Consider the following 17392-nt stretch of genomic DNA (forward strand, 5'->3'; position numbering starts at 1 on the left):
TGACCTGAACCCAAGTCGGGCACTTAACTGAGCCACCCAGGTGCCCCTCTATCTATATTTACTTTTAATATGCTATGTTGGCACATATTTTTAAAAAGGGTTGTAAGTCATTTTCTCTCACAATTACAGTTAATAATGCACTTGTGGAATTTTTGCTTCCTAGCCCTGTGACTTTTCGATCTGCTAGTTTATATGTCTAGGTTTCTAAAGGAGAAATGATTCCTCCGGGGAATACAACAATGGCTCCGTAATCACGGACAGTCTGCCTTATGGCCATTTGGACTCATCATGCCTCTGAATCAAAAGCCAAAGAAGCAGATTACTATTCTGGTTGAATTGACTGAATCCCAGTCTCTAATTGCTGCTATATAGTGGGGTGGAGCAAGTCTGAGCCAGGGGATTCTCTAACAAGTATATCAGTTTAATGGAAGATTGAGGCATCCCAACGTGGCAAGACCATTAAGTGTCAAGAGAGTTGAGGAATGATAAACTGAACTTCCACCAGGTGAAGAACTTTGACCAGGCAAGGTGCTGGCTGAAGACAGGAGGATGCCAGAATGTTGGAGAAGAATGATTTTTTAAAATATCAACTTAACTCAGGAACAGCTAAGAATCAGGAACCATTTGAGGAGGATTCATGATGCTTAACTTTACAATAGGACCCCGGCTTACCCTAGAGTAGATTTCTTATGAAATGCCTTTTTGAAAATGCTATCCAAAGGAACTCAGGGCAAAATATTAAAGAAAAGTCAAAAAACAAGTGACAAACTGAGAGATGAAATACTACAGATAAAGGGGAAATCTTCCTAATATAGGAACGACCAAAGATGAGGGAAAAAAGACGAAAAGAAAAAAAAAACCACAACAGCCTGATAGAAAATTGGACAAAAGACAGGCAAATAGCATTCACAGAAAGTTAGACAAAAGGCTTTTAAATATTTGAAGACATCAAACTTCGCCAATAAGAAAATTAAAAGTACACTGAGATACCATTTCTCACCCATGAGCTTAGCACAAATTCAAAAGCTGAAAAACCCACCCTGTTGTCAAGACTGGGGGGAGGCAGGCATTGTCATACAACCGGCTCAAGGTAAATGCCACAGTATTTCGCATATGCGTTTACCCTTGACTCAGGAATTTCGCTTGTGGGCTACTCTGAGTGTCACATCGTTTCCTGATTGGGCCAGAATTCTCGAGACAGAGCTCAGGGGAGGGCCCCCACGCAGGACTGTCTCTTTCATTCCCGCTGTGAAGCTTGACGGAGGGACCTCTGTGGTTTGTGGCTGTCTGGCCTCGCCACACTGTGGCCGCCCTCTCTGCTGCCTGCATTCCTGCCCGGCTAGAGGAAGGCCGCCTTGAGCTCCCAGGGTGAGCAGGCCTTCCAGGCAGCCGTCCTGCCTGTACTCTTGGCATTCATATGGCATGGCCATAAATTATGCCCAGTGTGTTCATTTTCAGTTTAAATGTGTTCTTATCCCAGAGGAACAACTAATGGCGTCAAGTTACTGATGTGAAAAAAGCCTGCCGCTACAATCTATGGATTAATGGAATAGCAGTCCTGGAGGCTGGGGCGGCAATAAATCGTCAGCCACCGGTGACACAGATTTTAAATTATGTTCTCCGTCCCCTTCCCCCTTCTCCAAAGTTATTTTGCTGTAAAGATGTTGGGTAAACATTTACCATTGCTTAAATGTTTGCTTTCTATTAAAGTTGATGCAAGCAGGGCCCCTCCCTCTTAGGGGCCCTTCTCGCAGACAACGGGAAGCGAGCTGAGAGGGATTTAAAAGCTTGTCATGCTTTCTCGAGGAGGCGTGAGGGCACAGGATCATCACTGATAAATTTCAGAAAATTGGCAAACACAGGGTTCTATCAGCGAACTCTGCTCATTTGGCACGTGAGTTCCTACCCCGACCTTCTGTTACGGCTTTTTTCTTTCCCTAATGAATTTAAAATGACGAGCCAACGTAATTCCCATCAGTGCTTTTGAAAGGTAGCAAATCTACTTCTCATTAGGCGAAGGACTCCAGGGAGTCTGCTGATGGACCACAGGGAGCTCAAGAGTCCCTGATCCTAAAAGCAAATTGTTCATATGTACATGGGTTTCTGGAAAGGTCTATGAATTTCATCCAATTCACTCAAAGTTCTATAACATGGATTGCATAGATGGCCACAATACCTCCCTCTCTTTCCACACCTTGCGATTGGATGACCGAGAGAAGAGGCTCTCCCCACCCCAGACTCTGGACCGGCCTTGTGAATGGCTTTGGCCCGTGGGATATTGGCAAGTGCAACACAAGCAGTTACGAGAAGTGCTTGCACATTGGGGCTTGCCTGCTTGCCTTTCCTGGAACCCTGCTGCCCCGCGAACAAGGCTGGGCTAACCCCGGGAGCTACAAGCCTCAGTCACCCCCGTTTCCCCAGCCGACCCACCTGCAACTGCAGACGGTGGTGTAGGCAGCCAAGATCAGCCACGCCTGGGCCAGACCAGAACTGTCTAGCTCAACTGCTAACGTACAGAATCGTGAATAAGTGTTATCTTGAGCCACTAAGCGTGTCACACAGTAAAAGCTAACGGACACAAATACTACACCAGAGAGTGTGCATTTTGAGAACAAGGGGCATAACTTATTCAGTCTTTGTATTGCCTTTTCCTAAACACACAGTAACTATCCAATATATATTTGCTGAATTGGGTAGAGTTGGTTGTTCATAAAGACTGAGATGAAGCCACTTTCTCAAGGTGACTTAGTAAATTAGGAGGGATTCCAGAGCACTGACGCTGGGCCTCTGTTTTCTTATAAAATGGGCTTCAGAATACCTACTGTGTTATGCTACTGTGGTTATTGGAGATCCTGTGTGCCCCGGAGATAAGGCTTGATACTTGCCTGCGGCTGGGGCAGAGGCCAGCTGACAGAAAGGTGCAGAGTGCACCAGCAAGCCCGATACTGAGCACATTTCCATGGTCAGAGTAACTGCCAGGCATTGGGCAAGTGGATTCCGGCTCCAGTGGCCAGCTTTTTCTGCCGCAGAGTGAGATTGGTTCCTTCCAGCCTGATCAGACGTCCCTGTGTCACTCTGGCACTGCCTGTGCCTGCCGTGGCCATGTGGCTGGAAGCCTTGTCTCTCCCTGTGTGAGGGGCCATGCCACAACTCCCAGTAAGTAGCTCCTTTCCTGGCTTGTAAAATAAGGTGTGGCTGACCGGGGCCTCCCTAAGAACGCCCGCAGCCGCCGGAACCAAGGGCTGCAACTCCTGCCCGAGCCCCGTCCAACCAGGAGGGACTGAACTGCTCACAGGGTCACGGAGCCATAAAACAAACCACCTTTTTTCTGAATTTGTCTAATGCAGAAAGGTGGAAAAGCAGCCATGGGATTGGGAAATAGGAGGAAGCAAAAACAAACCTGATGTGAGCTGGGGTGCAGGGTGAGGGAGCTTCGTGGCACGCACGTCACATGGTCAAGCCACAGATGGAGGGAATTACAGAAAAAAATTCCAAGTTAAAAAAACATGACATATACAAAGAGTTACAGAATGCACAGAAGAATTATACAAAGAACCCAAGACATTTGAAAAAACATTTTTTTTCCCATTAAGACTTCCTATGCTTTTCTAATAGCACCTAAAATGACTTCTTTCTAGGACGTAGGATAAAACTTTCTGTGTTAGAGATGTATTGGGGTGTAAATAATGGATACATATTATTTACTACAAACAGTAAAGAAAACATTCTGGTTTTTTGACAAAATGGACATTAAGTTTTTGCTTGTAAAAACATTGATTTTTATCCAATTATACCCCCAGATATTCAAGGAGAAGATTCAACGTACTCTGCTATGCTTTTACTAGAACTTTCTAGCCTTCATGTTGAGATGTGGAACATTAAAGTCACCAATGAGTAAACAAAACAATTAGCAGATGACATTTTCAACCAATTTTTTGTATTTATTATTGTGCTTCTCTACAACTAATGATTCTTGTGGTTTGCACATGGTATGCCTGCTTATTTACCTACATAAACACAGCCTAGCATTCCCAGAGGGGAGGCCCACAAACAGTGCGGCACATGTGACCTCCACCAGGCATTCAATATGGATATAAGCCATCTTTGCCTGCGCCCATTAGGATGCTCTTATGTGGGCGTCACATTCTTCTAAGAGGAGAATCAAGTCTTCAATCAGGCTGTGCTCTCTGCCGTGTGTCACTCTCATAATATCAAAAGCCTATTGGAAAAAGAAAGAAGACAGATTATGTTAGAGTAGACAGTTAGTTAGGTTTCAACAGGACACCTGGAGACCCACAAAAGGGAGTCATGGCCAGCTCTTGGGGGCAGCGGTTAGAGACCTGTCGGCACCACTCCAAAACAAAGCCACAAGAAGCCAGATCTAACCAGATAGGCCCAAGACAAAGAAGGCTGGAAACCCTGACTAAGGGAGAAAAGGCATGAAATCCTGCCCCCAAGAGATCCCCCCCTCAAGTAAAAAGTATTCCACCTCTAGTTAACAACGGTCAATAAAGATGGAGACCCAAACTCCAGGGCACGCAGCTCTCTCTTGAGCTCACTTGCACTCACATCTTGAGAGCAAACACTCCCTTTAACAAACTTTCCTACTTGCACCTCTCAACCACTGTGTCTGGTATATCCTTGAATTCTTTCTTGTGATGAGACCCAGAGCCTTTGGCAACACTGTGCGGATGGGCCGGGTGGAGGCCTCAGGGCTCGGTGTCTCCCCAGTCCACCCGATAGCATCTTGATCCAAAAGTAGGTGGGCCCCTGCCTGCTCATCTCTTTCCCACGATGCTTTGGTGTCGAGAACCCGTGGTCTGCAGCGTGAGCAGTACTGTGATTCTCCAAGCCACACAGTAAGGGGCAGGGTGAATTTTTCCTGTGTTTGTAGACCGCACACTCCCAATGAGTAGTGCCAGGTGTGGTGTCCAACAGTGATCTTCAGGGCTTGTTAGTGCAGGGGGTTGTGGGTGGTTAGGTTTAAGAATAAAAACTAAAAATAATTAAGTGGTATTAAAGATGAGATTCTATGCTGCCATCACCTTAAAATTTCAGTTTTGCATGCTGCATTCAGTTCTCATCTGTACGCACTGGGCTTATGATGTGCACATATTTTTGTATTCTTTTCATGTCATATTACAGTGTCAGCATTTGGACAATCGCTTCTTTCACTCCCCGTGTTCAATTCAGCCTCCATAATATTTCTGAAATCTGGGTGGGCTTGTGACCACTTCAGTGAGAACAGTATAAGGAATGCTGTTGACTTCCAGGGCTAGGTTAAAGAGGCCGTGCAGCCTCTGCCTCGTCCACCAGTGTGTTTGCTCCTGGGGCCGTGAGTCACCATGCTGTGAGGAGGCCCACGGAGAGGCCATGTGTACGTGCTCTGGTAGACGGTCCTCGCCGAGCCCATCTTTCAGGTCCTCTGGGCCTAGACACCAGAAATTGGCATAAAGAAGTGTTCAGGGGTGCCTGGCAGGCTCAGCTAGAAGAGCATGCAACTCTTGGTCTCAGGGTCGTGAGTTTGAGCCCCATGTTGGGTGAAAGCATCCAGGTGACTCCAGCCGCTAGCCAGAAGACCTCCAGGTTCCCGTCTTCCTTGCTGAAACCCCAGACGTTGAAAGAAAAGGGCCAGCTGCTCCTGTTGTCATCTGTTTGAATTCCTGACCCACAGAATCTGTGATCATGGTAACGTTGTGGTTGGAACTTTGGAATAGTTTTGGAATATTTGCTCAGCTTTGGAATGGTTTGTTACAGAGCAATGATATTTGTGCAGTAAATAAATTAGAAACCCTGTCCTCGTGCACCACCCGGTAGGGGGCTGGCAGGAAAGGGGAGGGGGGCACAGGTCCATTGTACTGAATGTGGACATGTCTTCACACAGGCTCTAAGCCTTGGTTGCAAAGTATTATCAACCAGGGAGCCTCACAAGAGACCCTAATGCCCAGACCCCACACAAAGGATTAACCAAAACCTGACCTCTGGCGGGGGGAGGGTGAGGCTGGGGGTTCAGGGGATTGTGATGTGCCCTTGGGGTTGAGAATGACATACAGTGCGCTCTTAACAAACACTAGCAGCGTTTTATTATTCAATGTTAATTTATAGCCAGCATAATTACCATTTTAATGGTTGTGTGCAATTAATTCTATCATGTTTACAGACCATCAGTCACTAAGCTACTCTTGGAAATTCAGATCACTTTCAATTTTTGACAAAAAAATGATATGATACAGATCTTCCAACTCAGGACACTTTTTGCCTTTGCTGAATATTTGCTTAAGATCAATTCCTAGGGATTCCTGAGTAGGAAGACCTTTGCAGCTAGAGACATAAAAACTGGAAGCAAAGTGGTCGCATCCTCAGACCGCTTCGTTCTGTGGGGGAGGAAACCTAGACCCAGAGAAGCAAAGCGGCCAGGGCCGGAAATGCTTTCAGCCTGTGTTCCTGGCTTCTCATTCCGGCCTCTTTAAAAATGTCCCCTGCACAGTAATAAAGGAAAACAGGCAGGCAGAAGGGTCTGGATGTAGCTGCTGGGAGAGAGAGGAAAGAGACAGCAAGAGGAGGACCCGCCAGCTTGGGCTCTGGTCTCCAGCCTGAAGGAGAGCAGTGCTCATCACAGAGTCCAGACACGACCCTGCCGACAGGCAGTCCTGTCACCCGGTGACATCCCAGCTGGGAAACCCAGAAGGTTCTGATTAACTTGAGTGGGTCTGGCCTGGGGGGGAGGGTGGTGGAGGCAGCCCCACCTTGCCGGCAGCCAAGCTCTGTGAGATCCCTCTGGACGGAGGATCAAAAACAAATGTTTGAAACCATTCTGGGAACAAAGGTGTCCCATTTCATCCTCCTCCCTTCCCCCCCACTGGGGCTCCTCTCTGGGTCCTCAGTCAGTCTAGACACCTTAAGGTCTGAGGTAGAAAGCGGCCTGAAAGCAGGACTGCAATGAGAGATCACAGAGATGCTTCAAGTCTTTGACGGGAAAGCCTCTTACTTGAAAGCTCTGGGATGTTCTCGTCCCTTCTACTTGGCGGAGGAAGGTGAGTGGGCCAGAAGCACTGCCTGAACACCTCTCTGCTTAAAGGGAAATGACCCTCTGCCCTGCCCCACTAACCTGTGGCCCAGAGAAAGGTCAGGCCTAGCCTGGGATGGCTCACTTCCTTCCTGGCACCTCATGGAGGCCCTCTGCCAGACGAGGCCCTGGCCTTATTGCCCAGGAGGACGCCCCAATGGGCTGTGCGTTTGACTCTGGCTAAATGACAAATGTCATCTTCGTATTCCTCTGACAAGGTGAGGTTGATGTGCATGTCTTCACACACTATGGGCTGCAATCTTCCCTCCAGCCATCATTTGCACTTTCTTCCCCCTTCCAGCTTTAGAAATAAGGTCTGTTCCTCAAGAGCTGAGGTTAACTGTGGCTGATCCAGTGTCTTCCTGTTCATGAGAGGGACAGAGCTGCTTAGGACACGTGCCCAAGCGCCAGTAGGAGGCTTGCAGCCGTCCTGGAATCACAGAGCCCCAGGAAGGAAGGGGAAGCTGCCTGGCTTTCCCCAGGCCTCACTGCCACACCTCTGTGCCTGCTTCCTTACGGAAGGGCCATGAGGACCCTCTGGTCCAGTCACATCGTGGCCTGACTCGTGGGCGCAGGGTGAGCGCCAGCTCTCAGGACGCGAGCCGGTGTTCACTCCATGGCTGCATTGTGCAGCCTCCACCTGAAGCCAGTCTTCATGACCGAGGGGGGGACCAGAGGTTCCCCTGTACCCAGACATGGCTTCTGAGACATCTAGAGGGATCTCCCAGTCAAGATGCTCTTGGTGGTGAACGCAGCAAGGGAAGCAAAGGCAGGGGCAGGGGGCAACCCCCGGACATTATGTACAAGATTTGAGACACTAAGATTAGAAGATTTTGTCCACGGGGGGCTGGAAGCAGAGAGCAAACAGGTATAGCTGGGGCACTGGACCGACTGGAAGACATTGAAAGAGCGTCTGCATCACTTGTCTAGAAGGTGAAACTGAGTAGAAGTACAATAAACAAGTAGGCGTTACAATTTATGAGGGACGGCTGGAGTGGAAGAGAACCAGAGAGAAAGGAAAGAAAGAAATAGCATTCAGTATGTGCAAAGTATGTCAGAGCCCGTCCTCTGTATTTGTGTGAAGGACCGGTCACTCTGGGTGGACAGAGAGTGAGTGGGGACTCAGACCTGGTGATAGAAGAGATCTGGTCCTAGTCTTGGGCGTCAGCCCTCATTGATGTAAGACAGGAGCACCGTGTGGCTGGGGCCCAGATCTCTACGGGGGCCACAAACCTTCAGCCCAGTGGGCGAGGAGGGCTTTGCCCTCCCAAATAAAGTTACAGTAAATCCCTGACAGACCGGAGCAGCCGTTTCCTGTAGCTCTGCGTGTCCCCTCAGCCCCTCCCACACATGCGCACATCAGACAGAAAGGACAATTTTAGTTTAATTTCCTGCAGCAGTATATAAAACAGATTAAGGAAATATAAAATTGGAGCCGGCTTGCGCTGGGAAAAGCTTATCTCTTTCCATTAAATTTTATTTTTATAATAGTAGCATTTAAAAAGAGCCTCCACATCATCTTCCACAGAGGACTCGTTTGGAGCCTCCAAGGGGGGCTGCTGGGCCATGTATGGACTCTAAATGTCACACGAGAAATGGCAGCACTGATTGTCTGCCACAGGACATGCGTGGTTCATTCAGGAATAAAGGCAGGGGCCCAGGACTGATTTAAATCTCATCACGTCTTTTTTTTTTTTTTTTTTTTGAGTAATTTTAAAATTGTGGTCTTATATTAAATAGGTTGAATCAAATTATGATTTAAAGTTGCAAACAATAGCTTTCTTATTAATTTTTAATACAAATATATTAAGCTTATCAAGGATCTCATATACTCTCTACCCGGAGCCTGAGGGAATCCAATAAATGACTTCCCCAAGCATGATTTAAATATGGATTTAAAATCAGAGGGAGGGGCTCCTCGGTGGCTCAATGGGTTAAGCGTCCAGCTCTTGACTTTGGCTCAGGTCGTGATCTCCTTGTTTATGAGTTCGAGCCCCACATCCTGCTTGGGATTCTCCCTCCCTCCTTCCCTCTCTGTCAGGATAAATAAACGAAAAAAATCAGAGAGAAAAGAAATGTGTGCCTGATAAGAAGCTCTGGAATCACATCACATCACACCCAGTGTACAGGATGTGTGTATGTAGGTTTTTCTCTAGCAAGTCAGTGGTTCTTACGAGATTCATAAATAACGTGAGCAAAGAGGTTAGCAGGTTAAGGAACAGGAGCAAGAGAACCCCGAGCTCCGAATCAGCCACGTCGGGGCTTACATTTGGGGTGTAGGCGGGAGTGGGAGGTGCATTCAGCTTTCTCTGGCTGTGCCTGAATAGCTCATAGCTGTGTGGGGTAGACGGGGGGTCCGGGGCTCGTGGCCTGTGCTAAAGGGATCCTCAAAACCTAAGATGCTTCAACAGAATGAAATGAGAAGGGAAACAATATGGTGTAATGTAAAAAATTTACATCTAAATAACAAATGATTACTGAGGGGGAAGAAGTCTGTTTTCTTCCAGCCTGCTTGCAGCTAACAGGGCACTAACAAAGCGGTTAGTCTAGCCCAGGGTAGGGGGATCAGCAGCTCGGAGAGCGAGGTTACGGGACAGAAACAGGCTCACTGAAGGACAGCCCAGCCGAGGGCGGCCGGAGGGGAGCTCCGAGAAGTCAAGTTAGATGCTAACAAAATCCTTCCAAGGAGTAAGTGGAAAGGAATGGAAACAGATTAGAGACAGGAGAAAGTAGGAGAGCAGCACAGCGAGGGGACCCCACGACTCTCCTGCAGCAGCAGTCACAAGGATTTCAGCAGGGCCCGGTGATGAAAGCTTAAACCAAATCTGTGTTGGGCTAAGGGGATCCCTTTCCTGGGGGAGGCTGGCCTAATGGAATCTGTAGCAAATTTCTGTTTCTGAAGCGGCACTCATTTCTGCTTCAGAGTCGGCCTTTGAAACCCAAAAGGGTTTCAAGCCCTTTCGTCCTATTGTTTCCAGAGTCTCTAAGAAAGAATATGTAGGGGTGCTAGCCTAAAGAGAACATCAGCTTCGGAAGGCAGAGAGCTTCCCTTTCCCCTCTCCGGGTTCCCTGAGCCAGGAGAAAACTCAGGAAAGAAGGCTTTCTGCAGGATGAAACTGGCCCGCTCCTGTTCCTAGACCCCCAGGTCCTATGAGCTGGCAAAGAAATGGACATGTGGCCTGTGTGATCCGGTACTTTGTAATACGGAGACATGGATAGATAGGTAATTTGATAGATAGCTAATATCCTAGCTTCTCACAGAGATTCTAAAACCCTTTGGAATTTCCTAAGTGCTGAAAGCAATAAAGGGGTCTCATGTTAACAAGGTGACTTTCAGAAAGCGCCTAAGGATGGGGGCTGGTTGCCAGGAGAACCAAGCGTGTGACTGACCTTTAGGAGAAGGGAGAGGTTGGAGGCTGAATCACTTGCCAACAGCCAGCGATTTAATCAATCATACCTAGGTAATGAAGTCTCTGTAAAAACCGCTATAAAGGATGGGGTTTGAAGAGCTTCCGCATTGGTGAACACGTGGAGATTTGGGGAGAGTGGTGAGCTCTGAGAGCACGGGAGCTCTGGGCCGTTTCCCCACACCCTGCCCTATGCCTCTCTTCTGTCCGGTTTATCCTGATTTATAGCATTCTACAACACACTGGCGAGCAAACTGTTCCTCTGAGTTCCGTGAGCCACCCTAGCAGATCAGTTGAACCTAAGGAGAGGGGGGTCCTTGGAGTCTCCAGTGTGTATAGCTGGTCAGTCAGAAGCTCAGGTGACAACCTGGTGTGCCCTCAGCATCTGCAGTAGAGGGTGGCCTTGTGGGGCTGAGCCCCTAACCTGTGGGATCCGGTGCTGTCTCTGGGTAGATGGTGTCAGAATTGAACTGAACTTAGGACACTCAGCTGGTGTGGGAAAACCCTTGCCACACACTGGGATTGGGTGATCAGACCCTCACTCTGCCAGTAGGTGGTCAGGAAAGGTCCAGACAAGATCTGGTCCACTAGCCATAGACACACTACATATGCACACTAGCTAAAGGGACAGGACCAGGGTGGGACTTTTAAAGATCTCAGTTCATTAAAAAAATCTATTCATTCAAGTACGTGTTGAACAGAACTTGCTGTGACTGGGGCATGTGTGTCTATGTTAGGCAGCACCAGGAGATACACAAGGTAAAGTCGGGGCCCCTTGTGGAATCCTACGCAACTTGGGGAAACAGAACATGTCCCTGTGGAATGCTGGGGAGCAGTTACGTGACATAATTGTCAGCAATGGAAACACCGTATTATCCCAAGCTACAAACATCAGTGCTGAAGGGACGGCAGGAATAGCGGCGGGAACGATCGGCACGAGGGTTCCTATAACCATAAACATCCTTGATCGTCTCAAAATACTTGGGACTTGGCAGAACAGTCTCACATACTACCTCATTTACTTCTCAGAACCACTCTGTGGAGTAGGTATTATCCCCGTTTTAAAACTAAGAAAGCTAGATTCGGAGCAATTAAGAGACTCGCGTCAAGGCATGGGACTGCCAAGTGAACCTCCTCCCTTGAAAGCTGAGCGCTCTCGACCAGGCTACACTGCCAGGCACATGTCTGTCTGCATTCTGGTTGACGATAAAACCTGGTGAGACACTCAGTGACTTCCAGAGCCAAATGGGAAGTCTGGGGTCAGGCCATGGTGTAACACAGGCCTCGGGGCAGACTTGCTGATCCTGCTCTGAGAATCTCATTCGTAGCTCTCAGGGTCCTTGCAGGGGTTCACCTTTGGTACCAGGGGAAGGAGATGCGAAATAAGACCGTTAACAGAGGAAACTTCTGGAGGTGAGGTTAACATCGCGAGAACGTGAGGAAGGCCGTATGGAATGGGGGCCTGAGGGATACAGAAGGGCAGAAAGTATGAGATGGGTGGGGATGGCCACAGCAGCCACCCAGCCCATGTGACCCCGGAAATCGACATGTAAATGTCTGCTTGGGCTCCTGTGTCTGCAGCTGAGGGTATCAGAGGTCCCCTTCCAGAGTTCTGCACACACAGGCGACATCAAGCCTCACTCGATGAATGAAGAGCTCCAAACCACCCCCGGGGCTGGCATCGGGGGCTTGCAGATCAGAAGGGGTTTCTGCACACGGGGTCTTACTAGAGAGTCCCATCTATTTCACTGGGCCAGTGTAGGAGAAAAGAGAGCCTTGGACTCCAGCCTGGACTTAGTGACCTATTTGTTTACACGTTTGCCCCCTCCCCTAAATTGGAAGGACAACGCTGGGCCTTACTCAGATTCATACAAGAATTCCATCAATCTCCTAGTTGAAGAACCTAGAGCGGGCTCCACGTCAGTATGACTCTAGACAGGCTCCTGCATGCCTCCGTGCCATGACTCCTTTGTTTCTCTTCTTTTTCTTTCTTTTTAAATATTTATTTTTGGAAGAGTGTAAGTGGGGAGGGGCAGAGGATTGGAACTGGGCTCTGCACTGACAGGCTGACGGCACAGAGCCCAAGGTGGGGCTTGAACTCATGAACCCAACCGCGAGATCATGACCTGAGCTGACGTCAGACGCTCAATGGACTGTTCGGAAGCCATGGTTTGGGGGAGAGGAGCTCTCTGCTGGGGTGGAAAGGCCAGGACCAGAGAGCCAGCGGCACAGGAGCCTCATCAAGAGGGTGAAAATAAACCTCACCCTTTCCTGTCTTCCAACACAGACCCAGTTCTCCCATGTAGTTTCTCGGCACTTACTGCCACCGTCGTGCTGACCTCTCTCCCTCCACCCCCCCTTCCCCAACAGGGAATCCCTCCTAAGTTCCAGGTACCTTGTCTGCCCCTGAACTGGTTACAGAGGTAACTGCAAAGACCTCACGGTCACCTGGGCATCAGGTATTCTGTTTACAGGATACCTCATTTTAGTGCTTTACTGTGCCTCTCGGGTGCCGTGGTGGTGTTTTTTTAACTGAGGGTCTGTGGCCATGCTGTGAAGCAAGTCTGTGGGTGCCCGTCTTCCGAGAGCATTTGCTCACTTCCTGCCTCCGTGTCACATTTTGGTAATTCTCACAGTATTTCAACTTTTCCATTATTATTGCATTTGGTATGTGATCTGTGATCAGACATCTTTGATGGCACCATTGTGTAATTGGTTTGGGGCCCCACAAACCATGCCCATATAAGACACATATAATAAATATGTATATAATAAATATTGTGTGCTCTGCTCCACCAACTGGCTGCCCCCACCCCAGCCTCCCTGTTCCCTGAGACAGGGAATTAGGCCGTATTATATTGAATATACTGATTAATAGTCCTACAGTGGCCTCTGTGTGTTCAGGTGAAAGGAAGAGTTATACATCTCTCACCTTAAAAGCTAGAAATGGTGAAGCTGAGTGAGGAAGGCACGTTGAAGCTGATAGAAAGCCAGGCCTCGTGCACCAAGCAGCGAGCCAAGCTGTGGATGCAAAGGGACAAAGGAAATTACAACTGCTACTCCGGGGAACACACGAATGACAAGACAGCGAAACAGCCGTACCGCCGACGCAGACGAAGCATCCGTGGTCCGGACGGAAGAGCCAACAGCCACGACATTCCCTTAAGCCACAGCCTGACCCAGAGCAGGGCCCTGGCTCCCTTCAAGTCTGTGAAGGTTCAGAGAGGGGAGGAAGCCGCAGAAGAGAAGTCTGAGCTGGCAGAGGCTGGGTCACGAGGTTTAAGGGAAGAAGCTGTCTCCGTAAAAGTACAAGGTGAGGAAGCAAGTCCGATGGAGAAGCTGCACCAAGTTCTCCAGAAGGTCCAGCCGAGACAATTGATGAGGAGGCTACACTCAACAACAGGTCTCAGTGTAGACAGAACAGCCTCACATTGGAAGGTGCCATCTAGGACTTTCATGGCTGGAGAGGAGTCCGTGCCTGGCTTCAAAGCCTCAAAGGACAGGCTGATTCTCTTGTGAGGGGCTAATGCAGCTGGTGACTTGAAATTCTGACCTACTACTTAGAAAAAAAAGATTCCTTTCAAAACATGACTGCTCATTGACAATGTACCTGGGCACCCAAGAGCGCTGATGGAGACGGACAATGAGATTAGTGCTGTTTCATGTCTGTTAACACGACATCCATTCTGTAGCCCAAGGATCAAATAGTGAATTTCCTTTCAAGTCTTATTACGGAAGAAATACATTTCATTAGGCTACAGCTGCCACAGATAGTGATTCTTCTGATGGATCTGGGCAGAGTAAATCAAACACCTTCTGGAAAGGATTCACCTTTCTATTTCATCTATTCTAGATGCCACTAGGAACATTTGTGATCTGTGGGAAGAAATCAAAGTACCAGCATTCACAGGGGTTTGGAAGAAGTTGGTTCCAGCCCTCAAGATGCCTTCAAGACGTCAGGGGAGGGAGCCCCTGCAGCTGTGGTAGAAACAGCAAGGGAACTGGGGTCAGAAGTGGGGGCTGCAGACGGGACCGAAGGCCTGCGATCTCGTCAAACCTGACCGGATGCGCACATGGTTTCTGGAGGTGGAAGGTCCTCCCGGTGAAGACGCTGGGAAGACCCTTGAAATGACAATGGAGGATTCGGAACAGGACATCAGCTGAGCCGATAAGGCAGCGGCAGGGTCTGAGGCAGGACTCCAGTCCCGAAAGAAGTTCCGCCAGGGGTCAGATGCGATCAGGCTACGTCGCGTGTTCCAGAGAATTCGCTCATGAAAGCAAGAGTCCAGCGATGAGGCGACCTTGTCTTATTTTCAGAAACTGCCCCAACCCAACCTTCAGCCCCACCACCCTGACCAGTCAGCAGCCGCCAACAGGGAGGCAAGACCCTCCAGCAGCAGGCAAATCACAACTCACTGGAAGCTCAGATGGTTAGGAGTGTTCAGCAATAAAGTATTTTTAAATAAGGTATGTATATATATTTAGACATAATGCTGTTGTATTCCTCATACACTATAGTATCATGTAAACATAACTTTTATATACACTGGGTAACAGTCCACTGGACCCTCTTTATTGCAATATTGGCTTTACTGTGGTGGTTTGGAAGCAGGCCCGCGGTGCGTCCGAGATGTGCCTGTACCATGGGGTGAACACTCTGCTGGCAGGGTCAGCATGCGGAGAGGAGCACATGGGGAAAACCAGGTTGCAGCTGGGCCAGCCCAGGGAGTGGTTGGGGGGAGAGGGGGTGGGGGGGGGCAGCATTTGAGGCACAGGAATTGTCTTGGTAAAGACCTAAGTGTGACCGGTTCAAGGTGTCCTGGGCAACCCCGGGGGGCCCAGTGAACGCTGGCCGTATGGAGAGGCAGGGGCGGCTGGAGGGGGTGCAGGCTGCAAAGGTGGACTGCAGACAGGTGGTCCAGAGGCCAGCCTGACAGGGGCTTACGGACAGTGTCCTGTGGGGATTGGGTGGGGAGGCGTGGAGAAGGGTGGGGCCCGAGTGCAGGGGTCCTCTGAAGGCCAGTTTGCACCAGTTGGCAAAAGCCGACCGTTAAACCGTCCTGATTTCTGGGGGCTGATTTTCCGTGGGGAGTCTGAATCAGCCACGGTAGGCACATTTCTACCATGGAAAGGGGCGAGCAGCACAAATCACGTGTTTTCGCAGCCGGCTGTGAAACACGTACAGGCACGTGCCTATGTGCACTCGGCAAGTGGCCCAGCGCACCGCACCACCAGGCCTCCCTCTCCGCGTGCACACTCACCAGCCTCAGGTTCTTCATGGCCTGCGGGAACATGCCCTGGTGCAGCTGCAGCTTGCCGACCTTCATGACCTGCACACCTCTGACCGGGTGGCTTCCTGGGAAGAAGATCCTGGAAGAAAGAGAAGGGCACACGGCGTGAGTAGCTCTCACCTTTGCAGCCAGCATGCCATCAGGAGCCCAGGAGAGGGCGGCCGACCCTGGCTGGACGCACTGGGGCCACCGAGAAAGTCAGCTGTGCGGGCAGGTGGAGGGTGCGGGGCTGGGGGAACAGACTCCCGGGATGACGGGGCTGGAATGTCGAATAAACACTGCAGAAGAGACACAAGGTGGCACCTGTGCGTTTCCAGCCGGGTAGGGGTGGGGGGTGGGGAGAACAGGTGCGATCTCACCGTCCACCTCTCAGGACGCTGCAGCACCTGGAACATTGGAGCAGAAGATGGCCACTTGGTTCAAGCTGAGTCAACAAATCAACGAACGTTCACGGCTCCCCACAGAGATGCTCCCGTGCCCTCCTTTTCCCTGCAAAGCCCTTGGAATCCCAGTTGTAAGGTTCATCATGGCCCATCTCTTGTGTGGGACCTGTGTATTTATCACCTCACTGGATGACAGAGCTGGATCGCGGGGCCCCATCTGCGTTTGCCACAATGTCCTGCCAGAGGACCTCCATACACACTGACCTCTTTGCCGCATAAAAGAAGAGGGTGTGTGGCAGACTGAAGAATGGAACCTCAGGGCTACGTTCCAGACCTCGTACTAGGTCAGTATGATTCAACAGTTTATTGTATCAATAAAACGTGCTCACCATTTCTGCACACCGCACCCCCCCACCCCCATATCCTCTATCCTTAGAGTCTACTGAACCCCTGCTGTATGTACAGGCCTGTTCCTGGAGATGGGGGCTGTACAGGTCTGAGCTGTTCCACCAAGGCCCAATAATCCCACCAAAGATTCCTACCACAGTTACAAAATATCACAGGAGAAGGCGAGATCTAGTGCCAGGATGAGGCCTACCTTAGTACATGGCAATGCTCAGCTCAAGATGGCTGAATTGAATTGAGAGAATAATACGGTAGTTATGAAGAGAGACTGGTGGATGACAGCTGGTTGGACCAGGAAGGTTTCCCAGAGGAAGGAGACAGGATGTAAACCGGCTCCCAAGGATTTGGGCAAGCTTGGCTGGGTCCGGAGAAAGGAGGCACATTCTGACCCTTAGCAGAAGCGAGGGCGCACTCCCAATGCTGCTCGTCCAGAGACCATGGATTCTGCCCTGAGGGCCATGACTCACACAGGGCTTTCCCTGTGCCAAGCACTATGTAACCACTTTTTGCTTGTGAACTCATGGAACCCACGTTTAAGCTCTACTGTGTAACAGAGATGAGCTACATTTACCAGGAGACACAGATACTCTCTGATAGGTGTGCACATGTCTACAAACCATCCCTCCTCCCTGAACCTCAACTCTTCCCCACATTAAATGTAACACAAACTCCTCTCATTCATGCTCTTAAAAAAGCATAAAGCAGTACCTGAGAGGGAGGTATTTAAATCAACAGAAGGCCAGCCATGCTTCATTTAAAGAACTGCGAAGGGAGGGAAGGAGAAAAACAAAGGAGACACCTGGGTCTTGGATTTTTCTTTACCCCTTGAGGATGCCCGGA

At 49.5% G+C, this 17392-nt stretch overlaps 1 protein-coding gene across 4 annotated transcripts in view; it reads right to left on the reverse strand.

Moving 5' to 3' along the window:
- Positions 1-3915: 3915 nt before the first annotated feature.
- The window catches only part of SMYD3 (SET and MYND domain containing 3), a 684046-nt gene continuing 670569 nt past the window's right edge, over positions 3916-17392 (reverse strand). For all 4 annotated transcript variants that reach the window (XM_019422442.2, XM_053909416.1, XM_019422434.2 and 1 more), the window contains 2 exons: positions 15735-15843; positions 3916-4219 (listed from right to left, as the gene is read on the reverse strand). In XM_019422442.2, coding sequence (XP_019277987.1) covers positions 4118-4219; positions 15735-15843 — 211 coding nt within the window. In that variant the 3' untranslated portion in view covers positions 3916-4117. The remainder of the gene's footprint in view (positions 4220-15734; positions 15844-17392) is intronic.

This window comes from Panthera pardus, unplaced genomic scaffold, assembly GCF_024362965.1.
Source record: "Panthera pardus isolate Hobbes unplaced genomic scaffold, ASM2436296v1 HiC_scaffold_21, whole genome shotgun sequence".
NCBI lineage: Eukaryota > Metazoa > Chordata > Mammalia > Carnivora > Felidae > Panthera > Panthera pardus.